This window comes from Pholcus phalangioides, unplaced genomic scaffold (genome assembly GCF_987345545.1).
Source record: "Pholcus phalangioides strain wild (caught in Gottingen) unplaced genomic scaffold, Ppha-v1.0 ptg000021l_1, whole genome shotgun sequence".
NCBI classification, from domain to species: Eukaryota; Metazoa; Arthropoda; class Arachnida; order Araneae; family Pholcidae; genus Pholcus; species Pholcus phalangioides.
Window position 1 is genome coordinate 4032460 of NW_028301614.1, and position 17308 is coordinate 4049767.

The following is a 17308-nucleotide window of genomic DNA, read 5'->3' on the forward strand; positions in this document are numbered from 1 at the left end:
ATAAAAAAAGCACGAAATTTTTGCTCGTTAGGCGAATTACTCGTTAACTAAAGGTCCTCGGCTAACGAACGTCGCGGCTTACGAATTTTTCGGCTTTCGAAGAAACTTTTTGACGTTTTTCTGCCTCGGCTAAAGAACACCACTTCAGTTGATACGGATACATGTGCTAACATAAAACAGCCGCGTCATTAGCTAAATTTTTGTGCTAATCGAAATGGATTCAATGTACACTGTCACTCGAGCCTGATTAATTTATTTCCACCTCGGGGAATCGCTTTTTAGATGCACCTACCTCTCTTTCTCTTCCAGAAAAGTTTTGAGCAATTTCACATGAAATGAATGATTAAGAATTGAAAAGGAAGTGCATTGAAAAATAAATAAATCAAAAGACTAATATTTGAATGGTTTCAGTAGATACGGTAAGGCACTTTATTTCAAACTGAACAGTCGGACATTCCAGGAACTTATATTTCCCATCTGCATGTGTGAGAGTAAGAAATGGGCTGACTTTATCGTCCCCCTCGCGCCAGAAGCATGAATGTGCAAATTTTCAAAACATGGAAAATAACATTTGAATGTTTACTTTATGATGTAATTTCTCTAAAATGCTTTGTAACATGCATTTTGATAGGATTTAAACATCCGCGTTTCTGGCAAAACTCAGATAGCAAAATAAGGGATCCAACCAGCTTATAAACCCAAGAAAGTGAAAATTTCCACATTCATGCTTCTGGCATGAAGGGGACGATTTAACTTATCACGCCACTATTTTCACTAATGATTCACGAACCCGACTGCATAGCACTCATTGTGAAAGATGTGCAGATTTTAATATTCTTTTAAATTTTCCTTCATTCAATTGGGAAGTTGTTTCTGATACTTCGATCGGTATTTGTATTTTTTATAGGGCTTCTTAGTGTTTCATGAAATTTGAAACTTTGAAAATTTAGGCGGTTATAATGGGGAAATTTTAACTCGTACGACACCTCCCCAAATCCACCTTCGTTCAGTTTTTAAATTCTCCCTCATCCAATCGTGAATTTTTTCCATCAACTTTTGGTCAGTATTTTTATATTTTACTGTGCTCCTTAGGGTTTTTTGTGATACTTATTTTCAAATTTCGGTCCGTTTCTGAAACGAATTGAACGATTTTGCATAGAAACCTATGGGAAATCGCATTTCAGCTAACGAATGGGATTCCGGAACGAATTACCTTCATTAGCCGATGTATCGATGTAGTTGCTATATTTTTTTTTCTATTCGAAAACAAACAACGCTAATAAGATGCTAATTTTCGAATAGGTCAACGTTGCTCAAATCGCAACATTAATTACAGTCCAACACGTCATTTTCCCCATCGAAAAATTGCTTTCAGATTTATGATCCAAGTTTGTTAGTAGCTTCAAACGTAAATCGTAAAGCCAGTGGAATTATAATTCATAATAATTTTAATACTATTGTCTACGTAATTATAGTATTTATTTGAAAAGAAGATCGATCTTTTGAGCGAAATTTTCATGGGTTTTTTTTTTAATATATTTTGTAGGAGAGGATACAGCTCAAATGTCAGCTGCTGGACAAATGGAAACTTATTTAGGAATTAAAGGAAAAGAACAGGTAATTTTGATTCGAAATTTTCAAGAACGAATTCCGAATTTTTTAACAGCGTGAAAGATTTTACACAAGCTATATCGATCATCCCTACAGATATATATTTTGTCAAAATTATGCGGTTCTCATTGAAATCTTGAATTCGATATATTCAATATGTTGATTAATCAATTTTTCCCCAAACAGGTTTTAGACGCCGTGACAAAATGTTGGGCTTCTCAATTTTTCCTCCATCCCGTTCAATACAAAAGGTGCGTTTGAGATATTTATTTCTATAAACTGCGTTTATATAAACGTGGGGTATAGTCTAGAATCTAGACTTTAGATCATGAATGTTCAACACATTGCCCACGGGCCAAATGTGTCCCCCCCACCAATTCAATTACTGACGTTGCGACCCCCATCTGAGGCAGGAATTTTCAGAGGCTTCAACACGCGTAGGTCTCTGGAACAAGCGAGAAAGGCTTCATACATCTACTTCGGAATTTTCCGCATTGATCTCATAATCGGTAGAATTTTCTGCAGTAGATGCACGAGCCGCTGTGGTGGTCGAGTGGTCAAAGTGACGGACTCGCATCGCGGGGACCCGGGTTCGAGCCCTACCGTCACCACAGTGGTGGTCGGCTGAAGCTGGTTTTCTGTGGTTCCCAACTTAGAGGCGCAAATGCGAGCCGATCTCCCCGTTAAAAAGTCTCGCCACAGAGAGCAACAGTCCTACAAACAGTACAAATATTCAGTCACTACACATCACTCACTTCACTTCTGAGATATAGATGGCAGCACTGAAAAATCATACACAACACTAGATACGCACTCAGACTGTTAGGTACACGCACTTAAACTTTCGGCACAACTCACTAGTTGTAAATTGCCTATTGCAATAGACCCGAGTTGTGCTCGGTTTAAAAAAAAAAGTAGATGCACGAAGCCTTTCTTGTTGCAGAGACCTCTACGCGTGTTTAAACCTCTGAAGATGCGCGCCGCAGATGTGGGCAAGAGATCAGGATTTGAATTTCTCAGATCATGGATTAACAACCGGGAAACCACATTGAACGCCGGCAATGAAAGCCTCATTCAATACTTCAATGACAGCTAGGTTTGAGTAGTATTAAAAAAAATACATGAGCATCTATGATAATAAAAATAAATTCACAATTGGTTATAATGCACGGTTTAATTACAATAGTGTTAAACATAATGATAATATAAATAATAATTTTTTTTTCTTCTGAATCTTTCCAGGCGCTATGGCCAATTGCTGAATATGCCCATGGCGGTGGTCGTGCAACAGATGGTTCCCTGTGACGTGGCCGGTGTCCTCTTCACTTGCGATCCTGTGACTGGAAATCCTGAGTTTATCAGTATTTCAGCCAATTTTGGACTCGGAGAGGTTATTGTTTCTTTCATTTTTCATGACATATCATCCTCCTCATGCTAGAAGCACGAATGGGCAATATCCTTGGGGAGGGGGGGGGGGGGGAACGTAGGAAATGGCATTTGAATGTTTACACTCTCTACCCATGTTACTCTATGGAAGTTATTTTCCTGAAATGTTTTGTGACATGTATCTCAAGCCGGGATTACACTATAAAAGTTTGATAAACGTTCTTTTATAGAACTTGGAAAATGCAACCAATAATCGTACCGATTACATTCGTGCAAATGCAACCGATTGTCTTATTGGCAGAATTTTTTAGGTTTTATAAAAGAACTTTTATCAAACTTTTATAGTGTAATCCCGGCCTTAGGCAAAACTTGACAGCGCCAACCAGCTGATAATAGAAAAAACGTGAAAATTTGTACATTTGTGCTTCTAGCAGAAAGGGAATGTAAAACAAAAATAGTGTGTGGGTTTTTGAAAAGAAATTTTTTATATATATATAAAAGAAATGAACACAAAATTTTTACACTAAAAAAACCTTTTTTAGTGTAAAAATTTCTTCTAGTAATAATAATCGTCCTTAGCTCAAATATTTTATTATTGCTATCTAGCGATCATAATATTAACTAATCAGATTCGATCTAATTCAACAGTAAAAATATATTCATGAATAAAAATTACATGTATATTTTTTGAAGGCAAAAAAAATTATTATTATTTTATTGCATCAAAATATATCGCAAAATTTAATTGTCGTGGAAAGTTTTAGATATTATGATCTTCTTCAATATTTAACTCACAAACTCTTTTGGTCATTCACGTGCTTGCACACGCTCTAGGTCACACTTTCAGTCATTCACATGCTTCTTACTCTTTGAGTCACTCTTTTGGTCGTTCACATGCTTGCGCACGCTCTAGGTCTCTCGTTTGCTAACTCACCTGCTTGCGCAATCTTTTGTTTACTCACCTGCTTGCGCAATCTTTTGTTTACTCACCTGCTTGCGCAATCTTTTGTTTACTCACCTGCTTGCGCAATCTTTTGTTTACTCACATGCTTGCAAACTCTCCAAGTTACTCACTGACCTAGTCTCTCGCTCTCTGGGCACGAACGATTCGTGGTTATAAAAATTTTGCTTCCCTTCTGCCATTATGAACTATTTTCCTTGGCCACTCATTCCTAAAATTTGCTGCTCCTCCGGACTTACCACCCTGATCTATACCTCGTTAAGCCCCCCTGTAAATGAACTCTATTTTAGTTTTATGATACCGTCGATTATACATAATACCCAAGCGTCGTTGGTAAATTTGATAAATGATAAAAAAATATCACTTTTACCGGCATTTATGCATAAAAACCAAGTGTCATTGGTATAAGCATGATAAATCATACTTTCTCTAACATCATCATGCAACCTGATGGCACACCCTTTTTCAAACTCCATCATGTGTTCATGGTGGTCGCAAAGCAGTCGGTGAGGTAATGTTGAAGTCACACAGTATGAATATGCAATAAAAATTTACTAGTTCAAATTCAAGTCCGCTTCAAGTTTTCTTCTTACAACATAAATTTGCTCTTAAAATATGTTACGGTAAAAGACCGAAGACTAATTATTTACCGGTAAGACCTAGGTTTTACCAAAGCGAATTGGTAGAAGTCCAAAGAGTGCTTGCAAATGTTTTCATTTCGGACTTTTACCAATCTGAGTACGTTTTTTAATGAAGCAATTAACCACCATGAACTCCTTGGTTCCTGAAGCTAATGACAAAAAATTTAATAATTATATTAATTAATATAATACTAATAATTGACGGTTATTAATTAATAATAAATTATAATTATTGAAGTAAAACCTTTACTTTGGTCATGACGCCTCACTGCTCGCGTGCTGATCCGCCACTCTACGCAGCAAGCGCATCATGACCTCACACCTGACCCTACAGGGATGTAGGGACGTAAACTATCGGTCGTGCGTGCAAGTCAACGTAAAACTTACGTCAAACTATGTGCCAGCATTTAATTAATTAATGATAATTATTAATTACTCAATTGCGTCAAGGAATAAAAGTTCTCATGGCTGTTAATTTTCATTAGTTAGTTATTAAATAATTATAATTATTCATTAATAAACAACAGGAACTGAAAAGTTGATGATGGTTAATTGACTCATAAAAATGGACTTTGACTTGGCAGAAGGCGGTAATGAAAATGTTTACAAGCGTTTTTCGAGCATGCGTTTACCAATTCTCTTTGATAAAACCTAGGTTTTACCAGCCTCCGAGCTTTTACCGCGACATATATACTTACCATCATCAACCTCAGTTCTAATGCATTGAGGAGACGGCCAATTTGGTGAAAACGATTAATAATTTGCATATTTGGTCGAAAGGGTTTTATTCAGGAAGTTTTATTGTGATTGAATAATTCTTATTTCGGGGGGGGGGGGGGTTGTCGATTATTTTTTTGTTACAGAATGTATTTGAGGTACTCTCAATAAGAATTTCGTCTCGGATTTCGTAGCATACATAGCATTTTTGAAATATATGACATCCATATTTTTATGGGCATTTTGCCTGTTGTGGCGTTGTATTTGTATTATTTTAACCTTTTCTTGCAGTCGGTGGTATCGGCATCAGCTGATCCAGACACAATAGTTATCAGGAGAGATGCCAAAGACAGGCTGTCCTTCCACTCGGAAATGATCGGCCAGAAAAAGTCGAAAATCGTCATGGACGGTAAATAATTACTAACATACAAAAAAAAAAATCATGATTATTTACATCTATTAACACTTCCACAGCGGGGCCTAATTTGTTTTCAGAATTTTTCTGGTGGAATTTTTTTTTGTATAAATAGCTTCATTTTAGTGTATGAAACACAAAGAAAACACATTAGTACTGAATCAGTATAATATTAAATATTTCAATCAAAAAATCGCATGACGTCAAGGTGGCGTCTTCCACTGGTGGAACTAGGCTAGTTATGCAAACCCGCAACACATGAGGAAGCAAGTTTCACGCCCTATGAATATAGTGGGGAGGTCGAAACCTGCCAATCAATGGGTTGCCATGAGTTTAAGATAAAAATAGCGTTATTTTGCAAATCGTTTTCTTACCTGAGTGATGAAAGGAAAAGGAGCAATGAACTAAGAGGGCGAAAAAAAAAATGGAAAAATGAACAAAGCCTAAGACCGGTGGCGTATTTACAGGAAGGCTTAGCGGACTACAGCCCAGGGCGGCAAGTCAGAGGGGCGGCAAATTTGAAAAATGAGTGCCCAAAAAAATTAGTAGAATGGGAGAACGGCGGCAAAATTTGTATAATCCTAAATGAATTCGGCTCTGCCGAGACAGTACAGGACTACGTCGATGAGTGATCAAAAGAGTAACCTAGAGAGTTTGCAAGCACATGAGTGAGCAATAGAGTGACTTTGAGTGTGAGCAAAATGATGCAAAACTAACTGATTAGTAAGTTTAAGAATTTAAAAAAAAAACTTTAGAATCGTGTTTTTGTGTGCAAAAAAAAACTATTTATTTGTAATAAAAAACAGTTAGTGTGTTGGATGGATAGATAGATAGATAGAGCCGCTCACAACCCCGGACTGATGCAAAGCACCTTACTTCCGTTACCTCAAAAGAGGCAGAGTGAATTAATGTTCGTAGCGGCCGCAATGCAAATGCACAAGACCTCATCCCCACCAGTAGTCCCTCAACAAAACGCCCCCGATCGTGACGTCATGTTGGCATTAACGGCCGGCTGGAACAAGACAATGATGACTGGTGTTACCCGCAGGGAAAGTGTTAATCATGGTTATCACGTAACCCATGTAACTAACTCCCCTATACTCAATCCAAGTGCGTGCAAAATTCGCTTTTTGCGTTGGAATGATAACTTTTCTCTCGAAAGAGTGGGTTTTCTTGAGAAAATTGATGTAGTTAATGAAATTTACCTTTTTTTCAGGTATTTCAGGCACGAAGGAAATAGAATTTGAGTGTCCAGCTTCTGAAAGCTGCTTGAAGAAAGATTCAGCTCTGAAATTGGCTGAAATTGCTGTACAGGTAAATAAAAGTATTTCCTGACTTTTCCTGTAGAATGTGTGTTTTAGTCTTTTCTGCATTTTGTTTCAAAATCATTTATCAGTAAACATAAGGAATTACAGTCAAACTCGATTATAACGACACCCCAGTATAACTTGAATAATTGGCAGTCCCATAGAGCAGGGTTCTTAACCTTTTGTGAAACCTTCCCTATTCATAACCGACTGCGGCTCCCCAAAATAGTTTGGTAGACATTCTCACTTTTGAAATAAACGCTTCAAAGCATAAATAGTCACTCAAATCAATATCTACAACTCAACGCCTACGCCTCTGACAAACGTTGGCGATGCTGCTAGGAGCTACGATGCACACTTTGAGAAATACTTCCAGAGAGAATTATGTCAATAAGCCTTGCTTGTGATGTCAATGAAAACACCACGAACTTGGACATAACGACACACTTTTCGTCACTTTAGCTTCCGTTTTTTTATGGCGCTTTCCCGAAAATTCTTAGGATGACAGCTCATCACATATAGGCAGTGGTTCTCAAACTAAGCGTTGTGGTTCCAAAGGGGATGTCGCCAACCTATGTTAGAGTCGTCGCGCTGATAGTGATGTGTGCCTATTCAATGATTTGAATAAATTCTTTGTTAAATTTCTCCAGGGATCCACGGGTGAACATTGACTGAGGCAAAAGAGCCACGGTGATAAAAATTAGAGAACCACTGCTTCAAGGGAATGTTCGTATATTTCCTAATATTAAAAAAAAAGTCATTACATATTCGAAATTCCGACTTGATTCTCACAGATATGACCCGAAAAAACTGGGCATTACTGCATATATTCCTTCTATTTTTTTTTTCATTTCCGACTTTTCCCTGATAAAAACGTACCGGTTTCCCGGTTTTTTCATTGGAGCTTACTTTTAATTCTTATTTTTTATTAGAAACGAGCGGGAAGGTAACTTCCATAAATTGTGTTATACAACTGTGTTGTAAGAAAGGAGAGAAGGTTAGCACTCCCCTTGACAAGGACGGAATGGCCTCTGGGCCTACAACACAAATACGGTTAAGGCACAGTCGCTTACTTCGCGACCACTTAACCAAATTTTTTGCCGCTGTGGTGGTCGAGTGGTTATAATGCCGGACTCGTGATGCGAGGATCCGGGTTCGAACCCCACAGTGGTGGTCGGCTGAAGTTGGTTTTCTGTGGTTCCCAACTTCAAGGCGCAAATGCGAGCCGATCTCCCCGTTAAAAAGTCTCGCCACAGAGAGCAACAGTCCTACAACGATAATCATTCAATCATAACACTTCACTCATAGTTAGTAAAACTGGGGGCAGATGACAGCACTACACATAACAAGCATTACACAGAAACAAAACTTTACGTCAGGTTGCACTACACGTACACGCACATTCCCGCATGTACCGATTCGTTGGGGGGGGGGCATGTGTGGTGTAGCAGTAGTAGGTAGGGGCTCGGGGATCCATGATGTTCTTAAGTCAGCCACCTCGTTGGGCAATTTGCCTGTTGTGGCGTTGTATTTGTATTTGTAAATATCCATCTTGCATATTTGCAATGTGAATTTCCCCTCGGGAAATATGTTTTAGATAACTGCAAACTTGCTGTAGAAAAGTATTTTTTGCCAATGGTAACATGGCAGCAGCATTTGGCAATGCCGAGGTGCATGTATGGTTTAGTAGTAGTAATGTCGTCGAAAATTGGCAATATTTTTGGTGAGAACCAGAGACATCATTTATGTGTCCCCCCCCCCCTTTCCCTTTTATTACACGAAATTTTCTGTATCGAACATGGTCACCCTAATCATAATAAAACAACTTTTGTGAACCTCCTGCACAATCAACCTCCATGGTTGACTGTTGTTTCATATGCCTTTTTAAGGAAACTGGATCAAAGATTTGAAAGTCACGGGTCCGGACTGTGTGTAGTGGGTTTCTCAGTATTTCTCAGAGTTGTACTAAGCTAGTACGTATACTAAAATTGGAACGATACAGAGTACTTCTCAGAGAATTTTGGCTGGTGCAAATGTTAGTGGTCATTATCTGCAGGTCTTCATCGACCACCTGCTTATATCTCTTTCTTGAGCCATAGCGGCAGGCCATGATCTGGTATGGTGGTCATTATCATGCAAAAACACGAAACTGATGCGATCTATCTTCATTTCCATAACACAGGTTGAAGAAGAATTCGGCGATCCAAGAGATATAGAATGGGGAATCGCCAACAACAGAATATTTCTCTTCCAGGTGAAAATCTTTTTTAAAATTTATTACGAATCGATTTAACACATGCAGAACTTACGGTCTGGGAAAATCACTTCGTAACGTTTCACCCATTTCATTGGTGGCGATGCGTGAGAAGGAAGGGGCCCGGGGCGACATAAACTTTAATAAGTTTACATGCGCTTTTCCACAGGTACGTCAAAATATGCTTACTCGATTTGACTCTGGGAAAATGAATAAATAGGCCGGATTTTTGCTTTTGTTTTTATTTTTTTCCCCTATGCACAACCCGATTTTGTGCCACAGCCTTCATTATACAACATCCAAGGGACGCAACGCAAGTCGGCGGATCGTATCAAGTTTGTCGTTCGTCTATTGCGCGTTGCTTGGCTTGCAATGAAATATTTTGTAGGGCTGGGATTAACCGAACTTGGTTCAGACCATATCCACTTTGGTAAAAACAATATGCACTCACTATATACAACTATATTGCACGAAAAAAATTACTTCACTATAATTAAATTTATTGAACATAAAGTAAAATATTTCAATACGAAAAAAAATGATGCACGTAAGAAAAAATATAATATTATCACTTGTATTAATTACTTCCCACTATAAAACTGATACCTTCCATCAAATATTTGTTTTATTGCGGGATACTAAATCCAACGGAGTTTTTGCAACGATTAATTATCGTTATTACTAATCGGTACAATTATTCAATCGTTAAACTCTACTCATAGAAAAATTGATGGCAGATAGCAGCACTACGCATGACAAGCATTACACAGAAACAAACTTCCCATTAGGTTCACAACACATACACCGCACAACCTCCGGTATGGCGTCGGTCTTCGACCACCTGCTCTAAAATCTCTTCATTGAGACAAAGCGGTGGGTCATGATCTATTTAGGAGGAAGAGGTACAGAGGGATTTCTGAACACATTTTGAGCATTTTTTTAAATTAGAGTCATGACTCTACGAAGAGCGGTTGATGAGATAAAGGTCGAATTAGGAGTTACAGGACACCCTGTATATTTTCCTATTCGGTGACAGCCGTACGCATCGATGATAAATTTCGGCAAACCAATCAAAGACGACGCAAAGCACGCATTTTTACCCGCACCTTTAGGAAGTGATTTTCCCTGACCTCGGGAGTTCTGCATTCTGCATCTTACGCTGGTCACAAAAGTCTCAGACTTGATATTGTAGTTGCAACCATTTTAATCGTGATAACGATTGTGTTTGTGTATCCAGTCAAGGCCTGTGACATCTATAGACACTGAAACGGAATTCGAAGCCAAACATTTCTTCGACAGCCATTTTCGAGCTGAAGAGGAATACGTAACTACAGCCAATGTGGGGTGAGAGTGCATATGCAATTAGTACTTCATTCGTTATTTTATATTATCTATGAGTTATCATGAACATATTACTCTTTCTGTATTTATGTATACTATATTGAGAAGAGATGAGACTGTGAGTTAATGCACTTACATTCGTACATTCTTATAATTCATAATTTCATACTTCTCATACAGGGAAGTTCTTCCTGGCAGCATGACACCAATTAGCATCGAGGTCGCTCAGAAAAGTCTTTTAGTTGCCTCTCAGGTATGGATCAATTTTTTCACTTTTTTTATTTTACCAGCGAATTCCGTCAAATTTTGGTAATGAAATAATTGTACAGTCATACGCAGTTATAACGACCTCGATTGTAACGACACCTCGGTTATACCGTCAATAATTGGCGGTATTTGATGATCAACAATGTGACTGAACCTTGCTTGTTACGTCTATGAAAATGCCACGAACTCAGATACAACAACATATTTTTCATCGTTTTATGACGTTTTTAATATCTAACGTTGGAAAAATTTTTTTTAAGAAGTTTGGGGTAGATCCTAATTAACAAATGACCCGTATATTAAGGGACATTACTGTATTTTCCCGTAATCTCGCCCTTTCCGATTTTTCCAATAGCAAAAATGTCCCGTTCTCCCCGGTTTTTTGGACGAAATTCACTTATTAATTTTAATAATTAAAAAATTGTGTAAAAATAAATGTGACTAAATTCATTTCACTTATTTTCAATTTTTAATTTCTTCCCCCTTGAAATACATTTCAAAATCACCGCATATTTTCTAATACTGTATTTTTTGCAATATACATTTGTCATATATTTAATGACTAATTTTAATTCTAATGATTAATTTTTGTACGCTTGACACATCCCTTTATTTATTTTTTTATGACTTTTCTACTTTTTTTAGGTGTCCAAATTAAACAGGTTTATATTGTATTCACATCCATAGGTTTTCGAGATGTGGCAATTTTTCAACTGTCCTTAAACTTTTTTCTCAAATGTGATCCTTACGTATTTCCAAGAGATCTGCATGATCTGTCCAGGAAATTTGTTAGCGTAAATAAATCCATGGTCACACTCAGGTCAAAGCTGGCCCAATTAGTCACACAAATATTTACCTTCCCCGATGCAAAGAAGCAGCACGGCTCAGGATGGCTACATACTGGCCCAGTTATGTCCAATATTCCTTAGCGAATATTCAACAAGAACAATAGAACCAGTTTTTCCATCACCCTTACAGATGTGACTATTGGCGTTCTGAGACCAATGTTTGGCCCGACGCAGTGTTCGTCAATACGCATCTAGATGAGTGATTTACGCATAAAAATTCAATTTTTCAATTTTACTTTGAATTTCGTTGAGGAGTAAAAATACTCCTTCAAATATTAAGTTGTTTTTTTTTCAATAGAGTTACTTCTCACTGATAAAAAGAAGAATATTCCTCTTCTTACAAAAATACCCTTTAAAACTTTGGAGAGGAGTGAAATTACTCTTTAAAATTATATTTTCGAATAACACTGGCCAGACGGATTGGAAGATACAGATGGAAGGCGACTCCTTTGACTTGGATTGGAGGCTGAAAAAGGTACTCGACTAGTCCTCCAATACCTTCCATCCTGCAATATTTACCGATGAATGTAAATGGTGGAACGGCCACATTACTTGCCCATGGAATGTATTGGGCCTGGCTTGATACGGGTGTGGCCATGGCTTTAGTAGACATTCCGATATTTGAACGCAGACCTGCACAGTCAGAAGCTAGATCCCTAACCTAAGTGACTTTTTCCACCGCTCTATAATCTAGTATTTCGAATGTTTTACCTGTCATCATACACCGGCGATACTAGGAACTGTCAACTCAATACGCTTACCTATGAGTAATTAATGACGATGCTAAAGCACATATTGTCATAAGAAACACCGTGATGATGGCGTTTATTCTCATTTGCGGCTGCCTGAATGACCACAAAAACATCATATTTGGAACTGAACCAATACCAAATCTAATGTATGTTGTATGTTATGTTGCAGAGTTCTTGGAGTGAAGGATGGTCCCAAAACACGGGCCCGAACCGTCCATACTTTTACAAGTGCGTTGTTTATGCTTACAATCACTGCCTGATAGCTCTGGTGGATGTAAGTAAAAATAATTTTTATTTCGTTAATTATCTTATTTGTTACCCCCCCCCCCCCCGCATGGGTTGAAATGCCACACTCCGTAAAAAAAAAATCTTAGGATGGGGGGGTCTTCAAACTTTCAGACACCGCGGGCCACCAACTCACTGAAGTATTTGTAATTGTAAGAATCCACGCACGCGCCCTCACGCACATTTTTAGAAGAGCTTACTCATATAATTTTAAGTGACATCTTAATAAGAGCGGCCACCGGGCCCCGGATTGTATTGGAAAAAAATAATTGAAGACTTTTTTTTATTCTGAAATTATTTTATATTAATTATCAATTTTAATTCGTTCTGGAATCACTTTTTCACCAACTCTGAAAGTGTTTCTGATTAATTATTCATTAATTAAATTGATTGTGATTAATTTTAATCTGAAATCACTTTGAATGGTTCTCTAATAATTTAAATCGAAAAATTCTGAACTGATCTCCTTCGCAATATGTCTTGAAATTATTTATTTTTTTTGGAATAATTATGCAAGTATCCGTTAATTTTGAAATTATTTGTTTCATCAATTTAAGAATTATTTCTTTCATTCATTCCGAAATTATTTTTTCAATTCTAGAATTAATCGTCTTTCAATATTTTTACGCATTTTCTAAAAATGGTCGGTGGGCCACGGCAAACAGCTCCCAGGGCCACATCTGGCCCTCGGAGATTTTTATTAAAAAGTGCTTGATGATCTTTAGAACCAATTCTATATACATACTTGATGTTCTTTTAACCAGGGGAGTGCCATAAATTCTAAATTCATAAAAAATTCATAAATTCATTAAAGAAGTTGGTATATTTGAATGCGGTTTGCGAAAAAGTTTTATTTAAAAATTCATGGGACAACCTGTGCAGTAAAAGCCGGTGAAAACGACTGCGCACAATCGCGGGCGAAAATGTCGTTATAACGAACTTTTGTTAATAAGAGAGAGAAAATTTTATATAGAAATGTCCTCTCCACTTGTCAATACAAGATTCATTGAGAGACTGGTTATTTGTGGAGATGAAGATTACAAGGAAGAAAATTCATCCCTGCCCCCACGGGGACTCGAACCCCGGTCTCTCGCTTGCCGGACGAGTGCTCTACCATCTAAGCTACGGAAGCAGATAGAATATTTCAACCTTGGAGCGTATATATATGTTGAAAGGCACCGTACATGGACGGCGTCAACAATCAACTAATAGCTCTATATGCATGTGGCCATCTGGTTGGCCTATGTCATTTACGAGCTATTAGTTGATTGTTGACGCCGTCCATGTACGGTGCCTTTCAACATAGAATATTTCAACCTTGGAGCGTATATATATGTTGAAAGGCACCGTACATGGACGGCGTCAACAATCAACTAATAGCTCGTAAATGACATAGGCCAACCAGATGGCCACATGCATATAGAGCTATTAGTTGATTGTTGACGCCGTCCATGTACGGTGCCTTTCAACATATATATACGCTCCAAGGTTGAAATATTCCATCTGCTTCCATGGTTTAGATGGTAAAGCACTCGTCCGGCATGCGAGAGACCGGGGTTCGAGTTCCCGTGGGGGCAGGGATGAATTTTCTTCCTTGCAATCTTTTCCTTCAAGTCTCTCAATGAATCTTGTATTAAGTAAATTTTAGTTTTTTCGCTATATTTGCATTATAACTCATTTTGCTCTAAAAATTTGGACTAAATATTTTTTTCAGTTCTAAAAAATTTTCTTTCTTGAGAATAACCTTTTTGCAAACCATATTCAAACCTCCAATTCCTTCAATTTTTATGAATTTTTAAACTACAGCATTTACGAATTTATGGGGCATCCTGCATTTCCGATTCCTGCATTTGGGATTTTTGTTTCTTTGTCTATTAAAGAGAATTCAACTGATTACACTGCTCAACACTGATTTTGTTCTCAAAGATATTTCAGTGATTTTGAGGCGCTGATCTGGAATTGGTTTTGTCTGATTGGCTCTAGTTTCTGAGATAAAGGAAAAGCTAAATTCCAATGCTTATACCGTAAGCAGTGTAAAAACCACATTCTTGAGAGTATACATTAGCTCAAAAACTAGAGACAATTCCACAAAATTAACACTAGTTCTGAACTCAGCTGCCTCAATATGGCCTAAAACAATTAAAATTTCATTGATTCATTGAGAACATGATTTTTATTTCTTTTCCGATCAGTGTTAGGGGATTTCGTTAATTTCTTTTTCTTCTGTTCAAGGGATTTATGGGCTTTTACGATGAAGGCAGCCTAGCGGCAAAGGCCATGATGGTGTCGATCTTCGGTAGGATGATAGAAGAACGCGATAAGATCACCAAGATGGCAGTTGAACGACACGGATCCAAAAAACCGATATCCATCATCCAGAAGATAAAACATTCAATATTTTTTACGACGGTGAGAGAGAATATATTTTTTTTCCTAGTTATACAAAAAAATGGCCGATGCCATTTATTTCAGTATAGTATAGTATTGATCTAAGATTTTATTGGCGAGACCGCTGTACCTAAAGACAGTTCTACCTACGGACATTTTATTTTAAAATTCGAAAATAGGCGCATATGTAGGGTGGGAGTTACTAGCGTATGTAAGCTAGCGATAGGCAGTTGCTCACAGGAAAGGGGCCGTTCAAGTATTACGTAAGCAAATTTTTAGCCATTTTTGACCCCCCCCCCCCCCGTCAGCAAAATTTCGTCATCAGCTCTGTCCCTCTGAATCCTAACTCATATTTTCATAAAGGGTGGTTGCTGACGTAAGCATTATCCAAACCCCCCTCCCCCTTGTCATCAAAAGTGAGGAAATCGGAACCCCCCCCCCCCCATCGATGATGACGTAATACTTGAACGGCCCCTAACTAGTCCGTCAAAGACTCAAGGTAAGTAAATATAATATTTTTACTCTTTTTTTTAGTGGTCAAAGGGGCTATTCAAATATTACGTCAGCAGATTTTTAAATATTTTTGATTCCTCCCCCCCCCCCCTCTTGTCAGCATAAACAGCTATACTTTGACCTCCTCCAGTGTCAGCAAAATTTCGTCAGCTCTGTCCGCTACCTCCTAACAAAACATAACATAGCATAACTCATTTGTCCCTAGTCAACTATGATAAAGGTCTACGAATTAAAGTTTACAATTAAATTACATATTTTACAATATTTAAAATAAAATATACAAAGAGAGAAAGAAAAAAATTATATTTAATTGGACACGGTAGAACAGTTAATTCATAATGTGTTGGGACAAGGAAGAGAGCAGTTAGATAAAAGCTAACAAACGCATATTGGGATCAGAGACGTACGCGGAAAAGGGGGGGGGGGGCACGATTTCCTCCCCCAAGCACCCCCCCCCCTCTCACCACAGATAATCGCTAGCTCAGGTCCCCACAAACTGGGGAAAGGTTTTTCTCTCGTATTTGGCACACGGAGTAAGATGCCATTAAGAATATTTCATATTTTTCTAAAGGGTGGTTGATGACGTAGACATCATTCAAACCCCCTCCCCCGTTGTCATCAAAAGTCAGCAAACCCAAAAATCCAACACTCCATTCTCCCCCCCCCCCCCATTGATGGTAACATAATACTTGAATTCCCCCCCCAACAAAGTATATACAGTCAAACCTCGTTAGTGCGTCACCCGGTTAACACGTCACTCCGCTTACCGGGTCACTTTTTGGAACTCCCAATTGGAATTGGCACAGCTATGGCTTACTCCACTTAACGAGTCACTCCGCTTACTAAGTCATATTTTTTCTCTCCCAAGAGTGACTCATTAACGAGGTTTGACCGGTCAAACCTCGTTGGTGCGTCACCCGGTTAACACGTCACTCCGCTTACCGAGTCATTTTTGGGAAGTCCCAATTGTCCTGAGGGAGGAATTGGCACAGCTATGGCTAACTCCGTTTAACGAGTCACTCCGCTTACTAAGTCATATTTTTGCTCTCCCAAGGGTGACTCATTAACGAGGTTTGACTATATATATACATATATCACTATATATATTTATTTATATCACCTCATCTATATTTTTTTTTTCTCTCGCTCTAATTTTTGTGTGATTATTTCTCATGATTAAGGTTTTGTTAATTTATTTTTGATTTTAAAATCAACGAAATTCCGAGCTACCTGTTGCTGGATACCTTTAGAGAAAGAAAAACGCTTACTACCTTGTACCTTTGTACTTTCTACCTATTACTTTGTACCTTCGGACACCGAAAAACGAGGAATTGAACAAGCTTTTTTGGATAAAGTAGCTAAAGGGGGGGGGGGGGGTCGCTCAAAAGACAGGAGCATAGCAAGAAAAAAAACAATCGGTGAAAGAAATTGTTCTCTGAAATGAAGTAATTTTGTCATCGGGATCTTCAGGTTATAATTTATTACGAATGGACACGAGGACATGGAGGAAGAAAGCATGGAACAGGCGTATAAAATAGTGTATTGCAAATTAGTATAGTATAAAAACTGCACTTTTTTTATATTACGTCCGCGCAGGGGCGGATCTAGAGCTCGCTGTTGGG

The 17308-nt window shown here is 38.1% G+C and overlaps 1 protein-coding gene and 2 non-coding genes across 3 annotated transcripts in view; 2 read left to right on the forward strand and 1 right to left on the reverse strand.

Moving 5' to 3' along the window:
* The window catches only part of LOC149070516 (uncharacterized), a 70440-nt gene that overhangs the window by 21295 nt on the left and 31837 nt on the right, over positions 1-17308 (forward strand). The window contains exons 16-25 of the mRNA XM_089249187.1: positions 1547-1617; positions 1798-1862; positions 2854-3001; positions 5608-5725; positions 6948-7045; positions 9221-9292; positions 10530-10636; positions 10814-10886; positions 12670-12774; positions 15018-15194. Coding sequence (XP_089105313.1) covers positions 1547-1617; positions 1798-1862; positions 2854-3001; positions 5608-5725; positions 6948-7045; positions 9221-9292; positions 10530-10636; positions 10814-10886; positions 12670-12774; positions 15018-15194 — 1034 coding nt within the window. The remainder of the gene's footprint in view (positions 1-1546; positions 1618-1797; positions 1863-2853; positions 3002-5607; positions 5726-6947; positions 7046-9220; positions 9293-10529; positions 10637-10813; positions 10887-12669; positions 12775-15017; positions 15195-17308) is intronic.
* LOC149070517 (U6atac minor spliceosomal RNA) lies at positions 8014-8138 on the forward strand. Its single transcript, XR_016195037.1, has one exon. It is a non-coding gene; the product is annotated as a U6atac minor spliceosomal RNA (small nuclear RNA).
* Positions 13846-13917, reverse strand: TRNAA-GGC (transfer RNA alanine (anticodon GGC)). The gene has a single exon. It is a non-coding gene; the product is annotated as a tRNA-Ala (tRNA).